General features: G+C 49.0%; 1 protein-coding gene across 4 annotated transcripts; it reads right to left on the bottom strand.

Annotated features, from left to right (window-relative positions):
- Positions 1-2670: 2670 nt before the first annotated feature.
- On the bottom strand, positions 2671-19497 carry LOC115480995. 4 transcript variants are annotated; one of them, XM_030219987.1, is made up of 3 exons: positions 19341-19497; positions 5877-6211; positions 2671-4327 (listed from the first exon to the last, which is right to left on the bottom strand). In XM_030219987.1, exon 3 carries the CDS (start codon positions 4261-4263, stop codon positions 3070-3072), a length of 1194 nt encoding a protein of 397 aa, XP_030075847.1. In that variant the 5' UTR covers positions 4264-4327; positions 5877-6211; positions 19341-19497; the 3' UTR covers positions 2671-3069. The 4 variants fall into 4 exon arrangements, with proteins under 4 accessions (XP_030075847.1, XP_030075853.1, XP_030075859.1 ...); XM_030219993.1 differs by lacking the exon at positions 19341-19497 and adding an exon at positions 18184-18225; XM_030219999.1 differs by lacking the exon at positions 5877-6211 and having other exon boundaries at positions 19323-19497.
- Between the last annotated feature and the right edge of the window lie 2246 nt (positions 19498-21743).

Here is a 21743-nt window from a genome sequence, read left to right as displayed (position 1 = left end):
TCACACAGTAGATACCATATGCTTTCTACAGCTCTAGGACAATTTGCACCTGGACAATAACAAAGACAGACCGGCTAGTGTTTGATAGAGGCAGCTTGATGATTTACAGGATACCTAGCCAACACAGTCTTCTTACATAATGGCAGCCATGTACTCTAGCCCATACGCTTGTTTGATAATGCTAAGTGTGTAAATTCAATTCACAAAGTCTGGGAGCAGCAAGGAATTCGGAGGCTAGGATGACATCACAGCACTTGGCGGCAACATGTGACATTACAGAGCCTGAGAGCAGCAGGGAATCCAAAGATAATGTGACCAGCACCAAACGGTGGAGATACTGTAATGTCATAGAGCCCAGGTACAGCAAGGAAGCTGGAGGACAGCATGCTATCACAGCATCTAGGAGGAAAAGAGAGTGAAGATGGTGTGCCCTCACAGTATCTAGGAGCATTAGGGAATCTTAAAAATATTATAGCATGAAAAGAGCTCAGGCCGGGGACAGCAGCAGCTGGAAGAACTAGGCTATCCTTGAGACAATATACCATAGAACTGCAAGGAACTAAGACACTGTGATACTAAAGAGCCAAGGTAACAGCAGCAAATCCTGGAGCTAGTGTGAGCTCATGGAACACAAATAAAGTCACAGCTTCCCCACCCCCCCCCCCCCCCCCCAAAAAAAAAAACAACCAAAAAACAGGCTGTACACTAGTACATATAAACTATGTAAAAAGTACATGAAAGAGAGAGTACTTTGACCCTTGAGGTTAGGGTTACCATATTTTGTCCTCTGAACAAGAGGACATGTCCCTGCCCCGCCTCCTGTCACATATTCCCCTCTCCTGCCCGTCTCCTCCCCTTACTATCTGCTGCCCTGGTGGTCTAGTGACCTCTTTGGGGCAGGAAAGAGCCCCCTCTTTCCTGCCTGGAGCTCTGTCCTTACCCTGCATCCTGTTGCAGTGACGGTCTCGGGATTCAAAATGGCCACTGAGAGTTGAAGTCTCGCGAGGCCGCGTCAACTCTTGGCAGCCATTTTGAATCCCGAGACCGTCACAGCAACAGAATGCAGGGCAAGGCAGTGCTCTGGCCAGGAAAGAGGGGGCTCTTTCCTGCCCCGAAGAGGTCACTAGACCACCAGGGCAATAGATAGTAAGTAAGGGAAAGGGAGGCTAGGATAGGCCCAGAAATCCGGACGGACAGGCAAAACCCGTCCGGACATGTCCTCAAAGAGAACATGTTCGAGTAAATCTGGATGTATGGTAACCCTTTCTGCTGAAACATGGCCCTGTGTCGTCTTTTTTAAAGTGTGGGTGCTTTGTCGATAAAATTTCATTTATCACACAATGGAGTGAGTGACATTATACAGCCTACAAAACCAATGACTGCTGAGGACAGGGTGGCATATGATATGCAGAGCAGGAGGAGCTATCCAGACAGACAGAAGAGACGAGAGGAAATGGGCTTGGGAGGGGGGGCAGGGGAGAACAGACTTGTACCTGCTCAGACCTTTCTGAACTCCAGAAGTGCTAATCCATCCATGAGCACTAATGCATGGCTGACTCACCTTGCTTGTCCATGGAAAAAGCCCAGGAATGGTGTAACACTGCACCTTACAATGGACACAAAATCCTGGGGACAATGCAATATCAAGAGCGCCTAGGAGCAGATGCAAACACTAAGGCTAGTGTGACATTTTGACCAGGAAGCAGCAGGGAATCCCAGAGATAATTTGACAGACTATAATAGAGAAGTCCACAAATATGATAACAGACACTAAATTCCAGAAATATAGCACAGACCTTGGAAGCAGCAGGGGATTGGGTAACACCTCAGAACCAGACCAGTCAGGACAACTGGGGACAGGATGACACAGCTCTCGTTGAAGTACAGAATCCCAGGGACGATGTGACATCACAAAGGCTGGGAGAAGCAAGGGATGCTGTGGCTAGGGTAGCATCATGAAATTGAGAGGAAGCAGATGAACAATAAAGACCCTGTCACAGATAGAATAGAGGGCTTCTGTCTAATCTCATCATGGAGCAGCTTTCACACTGGAGCTACTTATAACTATTAAACACCAAAGATCAGAAATAGTATTTTATTCAATGTATATACAATTAAATTATCAATATCCACACAACCTCCACAAACAAGGCCTTGATCTTCTTAGAGGCCAACTGAATTTCCATTTCAGCACCAAAACTGGCCTTATATTCAATCAGCTGTGTTTTGGTGCTGGATGAAATGCTGGTGCATTTTTAGAAGAAATCAACCCCTACCCCCCCCCCCCCCCAAAAAAAAAAAAACACTGCTCTCCTACCACCCATAGGCCTGGGGAGGGCAGCGCTTTCTGTCAGGGCAGGGGGAACAGTTTCTGTTTCAGGTGAAAGCAAAAAAACCCCAGTTTGGTCACTCTATACCTCTGCTGCCTGCCCCCCCCCCCCCCAGGATGCTCTTTAGTGGGATGCCTTTAACTTCCTGTTCCCAGCCACAGCTGAGCTCACCAGTTCCAACTCCAACTGCAATCTCTTACTTTTCAGCTGCTGGACTGGGGTGTGACCCTCAGCACTATCCCTCTTATACAAATAAAAAATAAATGACTAAACAAGAATATGGAGACAATATGAAACTAAGGTAATAGGTACATTGCTGCCAGGTCAGAGTCCTCACCTCCCTCTGGGTACCTCTTTATTCTGTCATACATTCCTAGTTTTCATAGGCTGGTAGTCAGTTACCAGGAATGTCTGTATTACAGTTGTACATTCTCCATAGGGACATTGCTACTAAGAACTTGTCCTTCCTATGGGACGCTCCCTAACCTCTGGAATCTACCGATATTACTGTGGTCCCTCTCCTGAGGCCCTGGCCTGGGAGTTGCTATAGTATTAATTAAACCCCATGTAACTACCCAGAGAGAATTGCATACAGTATATTAATTTGCTGTCAGGGTCTTTTGGGACCTTATAAAATAAGATCAGAATGAACCAAGCTGGAGAGCTTTAAGCTCTCTTAGCAGTGGCAGTTCTCACACAGCTCTAAACACTAGAGTCCCACCACCTTCCTGATGTATTTTCACAGAAGCCAAGTGTCAGTGTGCTTTATACAATAACATGACTGCACCAGAATTTCCTCCAGCTCTGGGTAATTCTTTTCTCGCCATGGGGGCAGCACCTGGTGGTTGTTAAAGGTCTGCAGACTAGGCGTGCCTCTTTTCAGTAAGTCATACAGACAAGACCAGCGGCTCTGGAGAGCAAGCCTGGTCCTATGGTTCAGGATAATACCACGGATGGTCTTTTTAATTCTCAGCTCCTTCAGGGCAGGCAGGTTGAGGTAGCTGAAGACCAGGCCCCGGCTCTGAGATACATCCAGGTGCTCCAAAGACTTGGATTCCAGCAAATAAGAGACTCCCAAGTCTTTAACTGGAACGAGGACCTGAAGAATCAGGCTGTGGAGGTTAGGCAGTGCCTTCACAAGTTTCTGCATAGTCTCGGGAGGGACCGCTTTGAAAACCCAGAAATAGTTCAGCTCCAAGATTCGGAGCTGCTGGAACTGAGTCAGTACCGCCACCGAGTGCTCGGACCAATCAAAGGGCAGCTTCATCTTTGTCAATTTTGGAGAGCTACAGGCCAGTCTTTCAAAAAGGGTTTGGAAACCAGTGAACTGGTCATTTCTGGCCAGGCAGATCTGGGCCATGCTATCAGATGGATGGAAGGTGTGGGGTTTCAAGTGGGTCAGTGTCCATTTAAGTTCCAGCTCCTTCAACTCGCCACAGTGAATGCTCTCTAGGAACTGCAAGAGGAAGTTTGCCCACTTGGTCTTCTGGTCCCCCAAGTCAAAGCTGGCTCGCAGGACCAAGAGGCTGGCACCACGTGAAGTGAGGTGGTATGCATACTGGTGAACCCACTTCTTCCACCTCTCAAACTCCCTGACGGATACCAGTACCTCCTCCATCCCTGACTGGACAGGTCCCAGCCTCATGAAGTCTGCCACCCTCCACAGCCTTGGAGTGCGGATCAGTTTGCTCCAGTCTGTGCATACCAGTGCTGCAGTACACTTCTCTACTTCAGAGAGGAAAGAGAAAATGTGAAGCTGGCAGTCCACAGGCAACAGGCTGAAAGGGAAGGGTGGCTGCACTTGAGCCTTGGGCCGACACTGCTCAGATGGTGACTGCCTCCAGCCAGGTTTCAATTCCGCTAGGTGTGAGGCCCTCACACAGCAGGCCTCTACAGGTGCCTCTTTCCGGGCCAGCTTCCTTTCCCGGGACATTCTGCATACAGTTACCTCCAAAACATGGATTTTCTTCCACTCATCACCAAAGCTGGATTCACACCTAGTCAAAGAATACAAGGCAAACATCAATGTTTAGATCTTAGCACCTTTCAGCCCTGCAAGTCCTGGAGAATTCTGGATTCTCTGCGGTTTGTGATACCTTCTTTTGAAGCAACATGAAAATGATCTCAACAGCGAAATTGTGTAAGATCTTGAAAACAGTCGTACACTACTGTATGTGAATCAAAGGTATCACAACATGAAGTTAACCAAGAACATACCCAACAGCATCACCAAACTTTAAAGAAAGAGAAACATTCAAACGACGACTGCGTACCAACGTATATCCACATTTCATTTAATGGAGTCCATGGACTGTAAGACAGCAGAGCCATATGCTATGTGATAGCTGGACCACTAGGGATCAATTTGGTTTCTACCTCCTGAATCTATGTGAAGCAAAGTGCTGCAGAAGGAGACTAATAACTACTACTACTAATAGCATTTATATAGCGCTACCAGACGCACGCAGCGCTGTACATTTGAGACAGTCCCTGCTCAAAGAGCTTACAATCTAGGTAACACAAACAGACAAGACATTAAGGGCAAGGAAATTACAGGGTAAAGAGGAACAGGGGAGGAGGGCAAATGAGTAGTGGTTAGGAGCCAAAGGCAGTAGTGAAAAGGTGAGCTTTCAGCATAGATTTGAAGACAGGTAGAGATGGAGCTAGACGTATGGGTTCAGGAAGAAGGTTCCAGGCATAAAGTGCCGCAAGATAAAAGGAACGAAGTCTGGAGTTAGCGGTGGAGGAGAAAGGGGACGACAAGAGAGATTTGTTCAGAGAGCGGAGTTCACAGGGAGGAATGTAAGGAGAGATGAGAGAGGAGAGGTAGTGAGGGGTCATAGAATGTATGCATTTAAAGGTCAGTAAGAGGAGTTTGAACTGTATACGGAAGCGGACAGGGAGCCAGTGAAGTGACTTGAGGAGTGGGCTAGTGTGGGCATAACGGTTCTGGCGGAAAATAAGTCGAGCTGCAGAATTCTGGACAGATTGGAGAGGAGAAAGATGATTGAGTGGAAGACCAGTGAGAAGTAAATTGCAATAGTCCAAGCGAGAAGTAACAAGGGTGTGAATAAGGGTTTTGGTGGCATGTTCAGAAAGGAAGGGGCAAATTTTGCTAATGTTGAAGATAAAGAAGCAACAGGTTTTGGCGATTTGTTGAATATGAGCAGAGAAGGAGAGAGAGGAGTCGAAGATGACTCCAAGGTTACGAGCTGAGGAGACAGGGAGGATATGAGAGCCATTAACAGAGATAGAAAATGGGGGAGGAGGGTTTAGGGGGAAAATGAGAAGTTCAGTTTTAGCCATGTTTAATAAGATGTCTCTCCTGAAAGAATATGCTTTTCTTAAACATGGCAAAGGGTTTGCACATTTGCTGGCCATGAACAGTAACAGTGGGGGGGGGGGGGGGGGGGGGGGGGGGGGGGGGGGGAGGTGGGAGAGATATTTGCTATTAAATATGTACTTTAAGAAGCTCCCTGGCATGTATTGCAACAATGGGAGCACGTGGGTGCATCCAAATTTATGGTTCAGCCCCAGATACCTTACCCATGGCACTCATCACTCAGTTCATTTAGACTCCCAGGCAGTCTGCTTCTTCTCACAGGTCTCCCAGTGTCAGTAATGCCAAGTTACCCAGTTCCAGATGGAAGATTCTAGGCAGTCCTTGATTTCTGGCAACCCCATCCTGGTGGGACTTGCAACACCAATTTCAATGAGCAGGATCAGGCACTATAAATCCCACACTGCTTTGGGATGTATGTTGAAAAACAGGACTGAGAACCTGGCATTTTTGCAGTTTATCCAGAGCTTGAACATGGGAGCTGCAGGTGTGGAAGGCTGTGCCTAGCTTGGTTTCCCCTCACTCCTCCAGCCCATCAGCACTGAAATCAGAAAGGAACAGAGGAAGGAAGCTGCTGGGGGCACAAGTGCAGAACACAGCAGAGATCACATTTTGGTCTCTGCAATGACCCTCCTCTCTAGTACACACGAGTCAATATTCAGCCTGTAGTAGCTAGGGTTTTTTTTTAATTTTTTTAGCTGCCGCTGGCATTATTCCCAGATAGTCAATGCAGGGCCAGGTCCAGGCAATGGCACTGAATATCTGGGTTTATGCGTCCAGTTTTCTTTTATGCAGTTAAGTATGATATTCAGCACTTTACCACCTAAACACCACATAAAGATAGGACTGACTTTTACACAGTTCGGTTTGATTGCTGAATATTGGCACAACCACATAAATACCAACTTCACCTCCAGACTGCCTACAAAATACCAGCTTTCACCTTAGTGGTCTGTGGTGATATTCAGTGGTAAAAGGGGCGTAGCCAGACTTCGGCGGGAGGGGGGTCCAGAGCATATTTTAGCCCTCCCCCCGGCGCCGCAGACCCCTCCGCCATTTTGAACCCCCCCCCCCCCCCCCCCCCCCCGGCGCCAACCCTTTCAACCCCCCTTCCCGCTGCCACCAACCCTCCCCCGCCGTCACCATCACGTACTTTTGCTGGCGGGGGACCCCAACCCCCGCCAGCTGAAGTCCTCTTCTCCGGCGCGGCTGTGTTCCTGGCTGATCTGCAAGGCTTCGTTCTGTTTCTGTGAGTCTGATGTCCTGCACGTACACGTCAGACTCACAGAAACAGAATGAAGCCTTGCAGATCAGCAACATGGCCGCGCCGGAGAAAAGGACCTCAGCTGGCGGGGGTTGGGGTTCCCCGCCAGCAAAGGTGGCGGTGAGTTAGCGGGGGGGGGGGGGGCAGGGCCAAATCTATGGGGGCCCATGCCCCCGTGGCCCCATGTAGCTATGCCCCTGAGTGGTACTAACTGGTTAAGTGCTGCTGAACATCAATGGATAGCTCCAAACAAGCAAATCAACCAACCAACCAGGAAATGTTTCTGGCCGGTTAAATTGCTTTATTTTAAATCTTTTTATTGAGAAAAACAAGAAATAAACAGAGCAGTAAATGGTACACTTCCTTATGTACAGTACATCCAACAATTAAACACCCCCAGTTGGAATTTGCCCACATCAAATTTCCTCTGCTGTTTGGATGATCAGTCTTCCAATTTCCTAAGGTCCTGCAACTTTTCACAATCCAACTATGATTTGACAAATTTGAATAGTTTTGATTAAGGAGGAAGGAAGACAAAGTGCAAAGAGATGGAAAGGGAGAATTTAGAAAGAAGGGGGAGTGATGAAGGTGGTGCTATGGACATGAAAGCAGAAGGAAGAAAAGAGGGAATGCAAACATGATGCGATGACTGAGAGAAGAGGGGCAGAAAAGGATGAAGAGAAATGTCATCATTGACTCGGTGAGAAAACTAGAAAAGAGTATTTGAGATGCAGATGGAGAAAGACTGCCCTAGCTCTTTTTCAACTGCATTGCCAGTGGCTGAATTCTATTCTGGTTAATGTGGAATCTAGCCCACCAGAATACACTCCCCTTCTCCACAGTGGTCCCCCAGATCCTAACAAATTTAGAGCCCTTTGACTTGCACCATTGTCTCAGCCACAAGCTCAGCCTGCCTCTGAGTTAGGAGTGTTTCTGTTACCTGAGAGGTTCAGGATTTCCAAAACCTCTCTTCTGCATCTTCCTCTATCATTGGTATCCAAAGGAGCCATGACAACTGTCCCTCCACTCCAGCACGCTGTTAAATTGCTTTAGTCAAGTAGTTAACAGCTCTATACAAAGGCTGCAGAATAACCTGCACATGAGCAGTAGTTACAAACCTAAATGAAGGCATGGGGGATAGCCCATATGGCACTGCAGTTACAACCCAAAACACCTTACTGACAGGCTGCATAAGCTACACTGGTCTTTGCCTACCATCACTCAGTATGCTATTACGTCTACTTCCTTCCTACCAGGCTGGCAACTTACTGTTCCCAAGGGATCCCCATAGCCACAAGTTCTCATCATGAAATCACCAATAACAAAAGCAGTCCTCGCCCTACCCTCCTGGGCATACACCCGTGTGAGAGGGTACCACAGCTCTTCACAGGCAGGGCTCTGCTATAGAATCAGAATTTATCTATTCCTCCACCCTCCACTAAAAAAAAAACAATAATCATTTCTTATTTTCTGTAAAGGCTCATATGCTACAATTACATAACAAATACCTCATATACAATGACAATGTTATTTCTTATATCTTTGCCATTTATTGTTCCCATTTACCCCTACCTTCCCTTACCCTGATTCTATTTGTATTTTTTTTTTAACATCGACCGTATTCGAGCTCCCAAATACGGTGACTTGTAAGCCACATTGAGCCTGCTAAAATGGGGGCTACAAATGCTGCAAATAAATAAATATACATTAGAGCAATTCTGTATAAAGTGCACCTAACTGCAGAATAAACACCACATAGAGGCTTCTTCTGCCCAAAGCGCTATTCTGTAACCTTGCGCTTAACTGGCATAGTACGCAATTGTGAAGGGGGTGTACACATGGGAGGCACGTGGGCATGTCAACCATCAACATGCGCAGCTTACAGAATACTATAAGTTGTGTGCGTTAATTGGCACATCTAGGTGCACCCACTTATGACTGCCATTGACTTTACGTAAGTGGGTCCACCAATGAGGGTTTGCAAAAGTATCGTATAATGGATGCACTTATAGAATTGGTGCTTCCCACACTGCATCAGGGCATAATTTATTGAATTACTCCCTATATGTGTAAGTCAAATATGCACAAAAACTAAGTTAATTCTTTGCCATGGGTTTTACTGAAGAGGATGTTGGGTTCCACCTGTACCAGCAACATGCATTGACTGTGGGGAATCAGAACACCTAAGGCAAATCACTGTAAATCTACTAGATGTAACCAAGCAAATTGACAAACTAAAGAGTAACAAATCACCAGGACCAGATGGTATTCAGTCCTGAAAGAGCTCAAACATTAAATTGCTAAGCTGTTACTCATACTCTATAATCAATCATTTAAAATGGCCACAGAGCTTGAGGACTGGAGGGTGGCAAATATAAGGTAAAATTATGTATAATCATACCTGATAATTTTCTTTCCATTAATCATAGCTGATCAATCCATAGACTGGTGGGTTGTGTCCATCTACCAGCAGGTGGAGATAGAGAGCAAACTTTTGCCTCCCTATATGTGGTCATGTGCTGCCGGAAACTCCTCAGTATGTCGATATCAAAGCTCCATCCGCAGGACTCAGCACTTAGAGAATTACACCCACGAAGGGACACTCTGCCCAGCTCACCACCGCCGAAACGGGGGAGGGGAATTAACCCAGCTCATCCCCACACAAGTGGGGGAGGGGAATCCGTCCAGCTCATCCCCGCGGAGCGGGGGAGGGACACCACACCCGCCGATGCGGGGGGATCTGGCTTATCCTGCAACCGCAACCGCGGGAGGAGCTGACTGACCCTAACACCGCCGAAGCGGGAAGGGTACAAAACTGCCCTACAGCCGCACGAAGCGGGAGGGAGTGCCGGCAGAATTTATGTCTCAATCCAGCCCCGTAAAACGGGGGGGAGAGGAATGCAGCAGCTCACTGTAACACAAACTCGTCTCAACTCTTGAAGAATCCAAGTGAAAAAACTTGAACACGAAGTCTTTCTGAAGTAACTGAAGACTAAACTTGAACCTGAAATGCAACCAGAATAAAAACAGTACAGATATCTGGGAGGGGCTATGGATTGATCAGCTATGATTAATGGAAAGAAAATTATCAGGTATGATTATACATAATTTTACCTTCCATATCATCAAGCTGATCAATCCATAGACTGGTGGGATGTACCGAAGCAGTACTCACCCAGGGCGGGACATTGAAATCCCTGACCGCAACACTGAAGCTCCAAACCGGGCCTCCGCCCGTGCAGCCACAGTCAAACGGTAATGCTTGGAGAATGTATGAGCCGAAGCCCAAGTTGCCGCCTTGCATATCTCTTCCAAGGAGACGGATCCGGCATCTGCCATCGAGGCCGCCTGAGCTCTAGTGGAGTGAGCCTTCAGCTGGATAGGCGGCACCTTCCCCGCGGCCACATAAGCCGCTGCAATGGCTTCCTTGACCCATCTTGCCACTGTAGGCTTAGCAGCCTGCAGACCCTTACGAGGACCTGCAAACAGGACAAACAGATGATCCGATTTCCTGAAATCATTGGTCACTTCCAAGTATCTGATGATGACTCGTCTCACATCCAGATATTCAAGAGCGGAGTACTCCTCTGGGTAGTCCTCCCTACGAAAGGAAGGGAGACAGAGCTGCTGATTCACATGGAAGCGAGAACCAATCTTGGGCAGGAAGGAAGGCACTGTGCGAATAGTCACTCCTGCCTCAGTGAACTGCAGAAAAGGCTCTCGACATGAGAGCGCCTGGAGCTCGGAAACTCTTCTGGCTGAAGTAATAGCCACCAAAAAGACTGCTTTCAACGTCAGGTCTTTCAGAGATGCCCTCGACAAGGGTTCAAAAGGCGGCTTCTGCAATGCTCTTAGCACCAGGTTGAGATTCCACGCAGGCACCACTGAGTGCAGAGGAGGGCGCAGGTGATTAACTCCCTTGAGAAAGCGCACCACATCTGGCTGCGAAGCCAGGGAAGCACCCTTCAGGCGACCCCTGAAGCAAGCCAGAGCCGCTACCTGGACTTTAAGGGAACTGAGCGACAGGCCTTTCTCCAGACCTTCTTGCAGGAACGCCAACACTGAAGAAATTGGAGCAGTGAAGGGAGAAAGTGAGCCTGCTTCACACCACGCTGCAAACATACGCCAAACCCTGGCGTAAGCAGTAGAAGTAGAGCGCTTCCTCGCTCTTAGCATAGTGGCGATGACCTTGTCTGAGAAGCCCTTCTTCCTCAGACGCTGCCGCTCAATAGCCAGGCCGTAAGACCAAAGGGGGAGGGATCCTCCATCACCACGGGACCCTGATGTAACAGGCCCTGCTCCACTGACAGCCGCAGAGGATCGTCGACTGAAAGCCTGATCAAGTCCGCATACCAGGGACGTCTGGGCCAATCCGGACCCACCCGGATTACCCTGCCGGGATGCTTTGCCACCCTGTCTAGCACCCTGCCCAACATGGGCCAGGGCGGGAACACATAGAGGAGCTCTTGTGTCGGCCACTGCTGGAGAAGAGCATCTACTCCCAGGGATCGAGGGTCCCGTCCTCTGCTGAAAAAGCGCGGCACTTGGCAATTGGCCGATGACGCCATCAGAACTAGGCTCGGCTGGCCCCAGCGCTTCGTGATGTCCAAGAACGCCTGAGCAGATAGTTGCCAGTCTCCGGGCTCCAAGGGATGGCGACTGAGAAAGACCGCCTTGACATTCATGACTCCGGCAATGTGGGCCGCTGAAAGCTGCTCCAGGTTCGCTTCCGCCCACTGGCAAAGACTCATAGCCTCCTTGGCTAGAGGGGCGCTCTTGGTACCTCCCTGGCGGTTGATATAGGCCACAGCCGTGGCATTGTCCGACCGGACCCGTACAGGCTTCAACACCAGTACCGGGATGAACTCCAATAACACCAACCGAATGGCTCTGAGTTCCAGGAGGTTGATAGACCACTTGCCTCTGCAGGAGACTAGAGCCCCTGCGCTGTCCTTCCCAAGCAGTGGGCTCCCCAGCCCATCAAAGAGGCGTCTGTCGTGACGACAATCCACTCCGGGGTCACCAGAGGCAATCCAGCAGACAACTTGTCTGTCTGCGTCCACCAGCTCAGCGCCTTGCGCACTGCTGGGTCCACGGGAAGGCGCACAGCATAATCCTCCGACATCGGAGTCCAGCGCAGCATTTAGCTGTAGTGGTCTCATATGAGCCCTGGCCCAGGGCACTACTTCCATCGTGGCCGTCATAGAGCCCAACAGCTGCACGTAGTCCCAAGCCCGAATAGGAGAGGCTACTAGGAACTAGTCCACCTGAGCCTGAAGCTTGACAATCCGATTGTCTGGCAGGAACACTCTGCCCACTTGGGTGTCGAATCGAACTCCCAGATACACCAGGGACTGAGTCGGGCGCAGCTGGCTCTTCTTCCAGTTGATGATCCATCCCAGGGAGCTCAAAAGAGCAACTACCCGGTCCATAGCTTTGCCGCACTCCGCATAAGAGGGGGCTCGGATCAACCAGTCGTCCAGATAAGGATGGACTTGTACTCCTTCCTTTAGCAGGAAGGCCGCTATGACCCCCATTACTTTGGAAAAGGTCCGCGGAGCAGTAGCCAACCCGAAAGGGAGGGCTCTGAACTGGAAGTGTCGTCTCAGGACTGTAAAACGCAGAAAGCGTTGGAGAGGAGGCCAGATGGGAATATGCAGGTACTCTTCCTTGATGTCCAAGGAAGCCAAGAACTCTCCTGCCTTCACTGCCGCTATAACAGAGCGGAGAGTCTCCATGCGAAAGTGCCTCACTTTCCAGGCCCGATTGACCCCTTAGAGGTCGAGGAGGCCGGACAGAACCTCCTTTCTTTGGAACCACAAAGAAAATGGAGTAACGTCCCTTGCCAATCTGATTTTTTGGCACCGGAACGATCGCACCCAGGCGGATCAGGTTGTCCAAGGTCTGCTGCACTACCACAGCTTGACCGGAGACTTGCAGGGAGAGAGTACAAACCCGTCTCTTAAGGGTTGGCAGAACTCTAGCTTGTAGCCGTCTCTGATGACTTCCAGCACCCACGCGTCTGAAGTTATAGTGGTCCACTCGCCCAGAAACGAGGACAGCCGTCCTCCAATCTGCACTGGGGCGTGGACCAAGGCCCCGACATTGGGTACGAGACCCTGGGGGAGGACCGGAGGGAGCACCTCCGGGACGGCGGTCTCTGCGAAAGGAATGCTGCTTGGGGGAGAAATTCCTCTTGAAGGAAGAGGGGGCAGAGGAACCCGACTTGCCCGGGCGGTATGGAGGTATCGGGACGAGTACTAACCCGAGCCCTGACCTCTGATAATTTCTTGCCCTTAGACGTGCCGAGATCGGTCACGATTTTGTCCAGCTCGACCCCAAAGAGCAGCTTGCCTTTAAAAGGCAATCTAGCCAGGCGGGATTTAGAGGCGTGGTCAGCAGACCAATGTTTCCGCCAAAGCCACCGCCGCGCAGAGACTGTCTGAGCCATGCCTTTAGCTGAGGCTCTCCAGACATCATACAGCAAGTCTGCCAAATAGGCTAAGCCCGATTCCAGGGCCGGCCAATCAGCCCTCAAGGAATGATCCGAGGGGGAAGCCCGCTGCACCATAGTCCGGCACGCCCTGGACACATAGGAGCCGCAAACTGAGGCCTGCAAACTAAAACAGCTGCCTCAAAGGACGACCTTAAGGCCGCCTCCAATCTTCTGTCTTGGGCGTCCTTTAGGGCCGTGCCACCTTCCACCGGCAACGCCGTTTTCTTAGTCACCGCAGTGATTAAAGAATCCACGGTAGGCCACAGATAGGCCTCACGTTCACTCACAGCCAAAGGATAGAGGCGGGACATAGCCCTAGCCACTTTAAGGCTCGTTTCCGGGACATCCCATTGAGCCGCAATTAAGGTGTGCATGGCATCATGCACGTGGAAGGTTCTAGGCGGGCGCTTCGTCCCCAGCATAATGGCAGAGCCAACAGGGGCTGAGGGAGAGACGTCCTCCGGAGAGGAAATCTTCAAAGTGTCCATGGCCTGTAACAACAGGTTGGGCAAATCCTCTGGGCTAAAAAGCCGCACTGCAGAGGGGTCATCCGCTCCATCCGAGCGGGGATCTATCTCCTCCAAGGAATCCGCAAAGGATCGTTGGAAGACCTCAGACACGCTGCCCTCATCTACATCGGAGGAGACAAAAGTCCTCCAAGGCCTGGGAACCTCAACCTCTTTATCAGAAGAGGGAGCAGGGGCAGCGTTTTGCATGAGGAAAGCCTGATGCAGCAGCAAAACAAACTCGGGGGAAAAACCCCCCAGACTGTGCACTTCCGCAGTCTGGGCAACAGCCCTAGACGCACTCTCAACCGGCGCTCGCACTAGCGGGGGAGAGACATGCTGCGCATCCAAAATGGCGTCCGGCGCGAAACTCCGTGAAGGAGCCGCGCGGGAAGAACGGCGCTTAACTTTAGCCGCTTTTGTGCCGTCGCCCAAATTAAGGGCGTTCATGGCATTAATGTCTCCAACCTCAAGGGCGGCCCACGAAGAAGCCGTCCGAGCCGCGTGGCCGGCCAAGATGGCGGAGGCGAGGAGCGGGGGATGGGCGGTTATGGCGGGAAAAAAACCGCCACGCCGGAGGAACGACCGGGACATTCATCGGTCACTAAACTATCACCCATCAAGGGCGAATCAGGTTGTAAAACCCCCGCATCCCCTCTAGAAGCGCTCCAGCGATCCGGGGAGCGACCCTTTGCGCCCTCGCCCTCCGACGCCATTGCCACGAGGAGAAGAATCGGGGAACCCCCTGCCCGCTATAAAAAGGTAAAATTACCTGCTTGCCGCTCCGAGCTGTAACGAACTGGTGTCCCAGTGAGTAGCTGCAATGAACGTTTAAAGAAACGTCGAATTAAACGCCTTTAAAGACGTTTAAAAATTTTTTTTTTTTTTTTTTTTAAACGGAGCCAGCGGGAGGGGGAGAAAAGGAGGGACCTGGCACCACCAGGTTTGCACTTGCTCAAAAGAGCCCTCAACCCCAGGCCTCAACAAAACCTAAGGATTAGGCTTGGAGGCCTAGCCAGAGCTGCTGCTGTGTGTGACCACCACCTGCTGAGATAGAGAACATACTGGGGAGTTTCCGGCAGCACATGACCACATATAGGGAGGCAAAAGTTTGCTCTCTATCTCCACCTGCTGGTAGATGGACACAACCCACCAGTCTATGGATTGATCAGCTTGATGATATGGAACATCCACTTAAAAAAAAGGAAGGAGATTATAGGGGAGAGACAAATGTTGATGTGAATAATACATCTGTTATACTGTATGGAGCGGAGGAGTGGCCTAGTGGTTACAGCACCGGTCTTGACATCCAGAGGTGGCACATTCAAATCCCCACTACTGCGCCTTGTGATCTTGGCAAAGTCACTTAATCCTCCATTGCCTCAGGTACAAAATTAGATTGTGAGCCCTCCAGGGACAGGGTAATACTTGAGCTACTGCTGAAAAAGGTGTGAGCAAAATTCAAATAAATATATTGGAACAATCTATTGAAGACAATTTATTTTTTGTTTATTTTTGTTACATTTGTACGCCGCGCTTTCCCACTCATGGCAGGCTCAATGCGGCTTACATGGGGCAATGGAGGGTTAAGTGACTTGCCCAGAGTCACAAGGAGCTGCCTGTGCCTGAAGTGGGAATTGAACTCAGTTCCTCAGGACCAAAGTCCACCATCCTAACCACTAGGCCACTCCTGCACTCCAATACTGAAAAGGTTATGTTGCTTGTTTCTTTCGTGTTTGAGCGAGACTTAAATGCAATTTTAAGACTTTACTTTCACAATTTGAGTATTCCTTTTACTGGGACCTTTGACATGTGGAGGGGTATTTTCGATGCGACATGAAAGTCTGATTTAGGACATTTTGCTGAAAATGTCTAAAAATCAAATGGCGAACATAGTGATTTTCAAACCAGAAAAAGTCTATCTTTTTTTTTTTTCAAAAATTTGCTGTTTTCTAGATGTTTTTGTGCTCAGTGCGTCTATCTTTCGGTACCATTTTTGAAAAAAAAAAAAAACATCCTAGAGAAAAATGCACAAAAATAAAGTCATTGGGATGTCTAGGGGCTATACAGACATCCCAGCAAAGCAGTGGGGCAGTTAAGGGAGCACTGCAGTGGACTTCACATAACAGGTCCCAGGTACACATCTCACCATAACCCCCTTATATTGTATGGTGAGCCCTCCAGGAATAGCAAAAAGTGTACTGTACACTACTACAATAGCCCTTAAGCCTGCACATGTCATCTAAATGTAGGTACAGTAGGTATTTTGTGTTTTTTTGAGGGCTCACACTTTCCACCACAAGTGTGCCAATTAGAGTGGGATATGGGCCTGGCTCCCGTTCTCTGTAGTCCATTGCACCGACCACTAGGCTACTCCAGGGACCTGCTTGTTGCTCTAAGACAAATGACCATTATATCTACAGCTGTCATAAAGCCTGGTATGTACTCTCACTTTCACCTCTTAAGGGAGTGGGAGGGGACCAGTGTCCACTAGGAGATTAAGGAGGTGGGGGAGTCATGCCTTTGTTTCTCCAGTAGTCATCTGGTCAGTTTGGACACCTGTTTTGTCACTCAGTTGTTATTGAAACAGGTTCAGCCTAAAATAACATTTTTTGCCCTGGACATTTTTACAATGTTCCATTATCACAAAAAAAACCATCTAAGTTATATGCCCGCTCTCATTCTACCCCAAAACATGTCCCATTGAGATTTAGACGAACTGCATAGAAAAACATCCTAAAAATGGGTTTTGAAAATAGTGATTTGGACATTTTGGCAAAAAAAAACCCATATGCTGACTTGTGCCACTTTTGGACATTTTTCTGTTTTGAAAATAAGCCACTTAACATTTCATAAATGATGTAGAAAAGGAAGCAACAATGAGGTTAACAAATTTGTTAAAACAGGATCTGCATCCAGCTTCTGTCCACCTTCTCTCCCCTTTCCATCCAGCTTCCGCACACCTTCTCCATTCCTTCCATCCAGCTTTCGCCCACCTTCTCTCCCCCTTCCATCCGGCTTCTGCCCACATTCTCTCCCCCACTCTATCCAGCCTCTGTCCCCTCTCCCCCTTCTGTCCACCTTCTCTCCCTCCTCCATCCAGCTTCTGCTCACCTTCTCTCCCCCTTCCATTCAGCTTCTGCCCACATTCTCTCCTCCCTCCATCCAGCCTCTGTCCCCTCTCCCCCTTCCACCCTTCTGTCCACCTTCTCTCCCTCCTCCATCCAGCTTCTGCTCACCTTCTCTCCCCCTTCCATTCAGCTTCTGCCCACCTTCTCTCCCCCTTCCATTCAACTTCTGCCCACCTGCTATGCTGTGGCTCTAGCTCTCAGCAGCAGTCTAACGCAGCGGTTCCCAAACTGTGCACCATGGTTAGACTGTTACTGAGAGTTGGAGCCACAGCATAACAAACCACCCTGCAACCCGGAACAAGGTTAGTTTTCAAACCACCCTGCAACCCAGAACAAGAAGGTTAGTTCCCTATTAAGGTGGGGGGGGGGCACCTTATTTTGCTGCTGCTGCTCATCTAGAGAAGCAGCAGCGGCAGCTTGAATGGCGGTGGGAGGGAGGTGCAGAAAATATGCCACGACACACCTGCAAATTTTCCTCAGCGCCCTGGGGTGCCGCCACACACAGTTTGGGAACTACTGCCCTAGGGCCTTCCAGATTTTTATTTGGCTCCGGCCTGCGCCCACCTCAGTGTATGTGACTAGAAACGCTGCAGTGCTTTTAGGGAATTGAGATCTTATCTTTGTGGCCCTGGTCTCAGGTGCCCCTGACCTGTGACGAGGTAGCTGGTGCCCCGACTGTGTGTGGTGAGACCAGGGTTACACACATAAGGAAAATAATTCCTCTATGCCTTTGTTTTAGGATTGTACCTGCTGCTCTGTGCTGGTTACACCCCTATTTGTACATCCTCTGATCCTAATGTCATTCCTGCAATACTTAGAAGCATTCTTCAAAGATCTTCAGAAATACTGTATAATCTGTCTTTAATCTCAATTTCCGTATTCTTATTAGTAGGGTACTGTGCAAACAAAAGCCATGTTTCTGTACAAATTGTGCCTTTAAAAAAATCAATTTCTGATCCTTCAGTGAGCGATTCATTATAGCAATCAGCTAAATAAATCCTGCACTTCCACAACTGACTGAACTGATCCTATGAATACAAGTTGATAGCCTTTTCTTCTGATTAACAGCATAGATCCAGGGCATGGATACAGAGACTCCCCTCTCCTGGTAGGTACCTGTATTCCAGCACACATTCCTCTCCCATCCAAGGAGAATCCCTGCAAGAGAAGTAAATTAACACAATCCTTTCTTTTGGCTACTGGGCATGCAGTTGGCTAGCACTTCCCCTCCATCTCCACCTGTTACAGCCCTGTCACCTGTTGAAGCACAGGAACCAATGCAAAAAAAGCACACAAGAGCCTTCAAGTCTGGGACAATAAAGGAAATGTATTTGGTATATGACCCGACCCGAATATGAGCCCATGTGTGCTTTTTTTGCTTTGGTTTGTGTACCCTTGATCCCTCTTTAGTTTTCTGCATGTACTTTTGAGGGATGGCCTTCAAGAACTGGGATAATGTGTTGACCTATGCAACATGGCCGTGTCTGGTCATATTCTGAATAAATTTTCTTTATTGACCCAGTCTTGAAGGCCCTTGTGTTCTTGTTTAGCTTTGGTTTGTGTACCCTTGATCCCTCTTTTCTTTTCTGAAGCACAGGAACTAGGAATTGCAATGTCCTTTCGTCAGAATCGTCCCTGTATATTCAGCTGCTCCACCACAGATCAAGCTGGACTGGATTTCCTCTCAAAATCACTCTGGATTTCATTTAAGAAATAAGCTTGGCGTGTATAAGCCTTCCCCTTCAGTTTTAGGCCTGCAACTTTGGAGTGACAGCTTCTTGCTTGCAATACCACTCATTTTACACACACTTACACACACACACACAAAGCACAATTGTGTGCTTGCTATAGATCAGAAACTGGCTGACTGTAACTCCTCGATCTCCATCTTAAAGAGCCAGCGTAGGCTGCAGTCATCCTGAGTGGAGTAGATCACTAGAGGCAGGCTCAGCATGGGGTCCAAGCTTCAGCAGGAACCACAAGTGCCCCGAGGAGAATTCTAGCAGGAAAGGGGCTCAGCCTCAAGACCACCTAGTATAGACCTGCTGGTTCCCAAAAATCCTGCTAGAAGAAAAAGTCTCTGGATGCAATGGGAAGTCTCCAGAGGAGGCAGAATAATGTTCGGAAACTTTAGAGCTGTGATCACTGGTGCAGACTGACGGGGATGGGGACATTGGGTCATCACACACACTCACATTGCGCTGCCACTCCTGTTCTCTCTCAGCCAGCGCCCCTTCCCATCCCTGGATACTCACTGCTTTGCTTGCACTTACGCTCTGAACGGTGGACTGGCCCTGCCGCCCCTCACTGACAAAGACCTCTGGCACTTCCTCAAGTGTCTGTCTGCCTCTTCTGCAGGGCAGGGGCCTTCCAGGACGAAGGCGAATCCCGCCCCTCCCTTACCTCATTGGTTACTGGTCACATAGTGTGGCCAAGACTCTTCCGGCATGGGATACGTCATCGCGAAGCCCAAGCGGGTGGAGCGCTGCTAAACGGGACGAGGAGGTTGGAAAAAAAAAAAAAACAGAAAGGAGGGGTGTTCCTATCTTGTCCATTATATGGGCTGAAGCCAGTAGGCGGAGCTTGCCGCCGTTTTAGTTCACCCAAAAGCCAAAACAATAGCAAAACGCTATTGAAAACAATAGAAAAAGATTATTAGAAATAAAGGACTGCTTATGTGTGGTCCATCTGTGAAAAGTCTAAACCTGATCCAGCTGGATAGGAAGTGCCTTAGAAGGTAGAGGACAAAAGGCTTTTTTTTTTTTTACTTATTTGACAGTTATTTAATTTATCTGAAAGCTTCCCATTACCATATTTTGTCCCCCAAAAAGGAAGACATGCCCCACCCCCTCCACACACCCCACCCCAGCCCCTTTCACACCCACCCTGCTCCTGTCACACCCTCACTTCGCCCCCGTCACATACCCCGTCGGCCCCCTCCCCTTACCTTGGTGGTGACGGGCCAGGCCGGGTTACCATATGGCTCCAGAAAAAGGAGGACGGATTGAGCCAGCCGGGTTTTACTTCCATTGCTTTCAATGGAAGTAATTGAGCCAGCCGGGTTTTACTTTCAATGGAAAGCAATGGAAGTAAAACCCGGCTGGCTCAATCCGTCCTCCTTTTTCTGGAGCCATATGGTAACCACTCTAGTGACCTCTTTGGAGCAGGAAATGGTTGCCGAGAGTTGAGGTCTCGCGAGGTCACCGCAACTCTCAGCGGCCATTTTGAATCAGCTTCAAGGATCAGCAACAGGAAGGGGGGCTCTTCCTGTCCCGAAGAGGTCACTAGACCACCAAGGGGAGGGGGGCCGACGGGGTATGTGACGGGACCAGCAAAAGAAAAAGTAAAAAATGAAATGAGGTTAAGCATAGATGAGCAGCTTACTCAACCCCGGTCGCACCCGCACTTCCAACGGCAGAGCTAAGTATCGTTATCATCTCATATAACAGTGTGCTGTTTTAGCTCTAATTGAAGAATTGAATATTAGCATTTTCCAGGCAGGTAAGGGAGGGCTGTCAGTGCGATGATGGTGGAAGGGGTGTTGGCATTACAAGCTGTCCTATAGCTTATCTCATGCACCTAGTTCTGAGCACTGTTCAAATCATTTAGCTATATTGCACATCACTAGTGATACAGGGTTCATTCAAGTCACAACCAGTAGATTAAAATAATAGCTTTCTGATTTCCCTTTATAGATTAATATCCTGAGAAACCTTTAGTTTATAGATCCCCAGATTACTTCTATTATTAAATTTTAACCGCCAGACCTTTGACCATTCTTCTAACGTTCGGAGATCCCTTCTCATCCTTTCTACTCCCTCGAGGGTATTGGCTATTTTCGTGTCATCTGCAAAAAGGCACACCTTTCCTTCCAACCCTTCAGCAATATCTACCACAAATATATTAAACAGAATAGGCCCCAGCACCAACCCCTGAGGAACTCCACTGCTCACCTTCCTTTCCTCCGAGCGGATTCCATTTACCACCACCCTTTGCCACCTGTCGGTCAACCAGTTCCTTATCCAATTCACCACTTTCGGTCCTAAGTTCAACCCTTTCAGCTTATTCACGAGTCTTCTATGGGGGACCGTATCAAAGGCTTTGCTGAAGTATAAGTAGATTACATCTAGCGCACGTCCCTCATCCAGTTCTTTGGTCACCCAGTCAAATAAGTCAGTAAGATTCGTTTGGCAGGATTTTCCTTTGGTAAAGCCATGTTGCCTCGGGTCCTGTAACCCGTCGGCTTCTAGAAAGTTAACCATCCTTTCTTTCAGCAGTGACTCCATTATTTTTCCTACCACCGACGTGAGACTTATCGGGTATATGGACAGGGGCAGCCCAAGACAATCTGCCGCCTGAGGCGAGGAGTGAGCTGATGCCTCAGCTACTCTGCTGTCTCTGCCTGGCTCCTCTGCTGCCCTCCCCCCCAGCCACAGTCTGACATCTCCCCCCTTTCTTCCCCAAATTTACTGTTTCTTCTTTTTCAAAGGGCGGCAGCAGCATCAATTCCCATGGGCAGCCCTGCCACTAGTCCTGGCCCTTTCTCTGTACTGTGGCCTGCCTTCGAGGAAACAGGAAGTTATGTCAGAAAGGTGGGCCACAGTAGAGAAAAGGGGCTGGGATCAGTGGCAGGGCAGCCTATGGGAATTGCTGTTGCTGCCACCGCAACATTTTGT

The sequence above is a fragment of the Microcaecilia unicolor genome, chromosome 1, assembly GCF_901765095.1.
Source record: "Microcaecilia unicolor chromosome 1, aMicUni1.1, whole genome shotgun sequence".
In the NCBI taxonomy this organism is placed as follows: Eukaryota; Metazoa; Chordata; class Amphibia; order Gymnophiona; family Siphonopidae; genus Microcaecilia; species Microcaecilia unicolor.
The sequence above is the reverse complement of the archived record's forward strand: the minus strand, read 5'-3'. Positions and strand labels throughout refer to the sequence as shown.

Excerpts from the sequence above, each read along its gene's own strand:
- LOC115480995 (XM_030219999.1), bottom strand. The coding sequence starts at position 4,263 with ATGTCCCGGGAAAGGAAGCTGGCCCGGAAAGAGGCACCTGTAGAGGCC.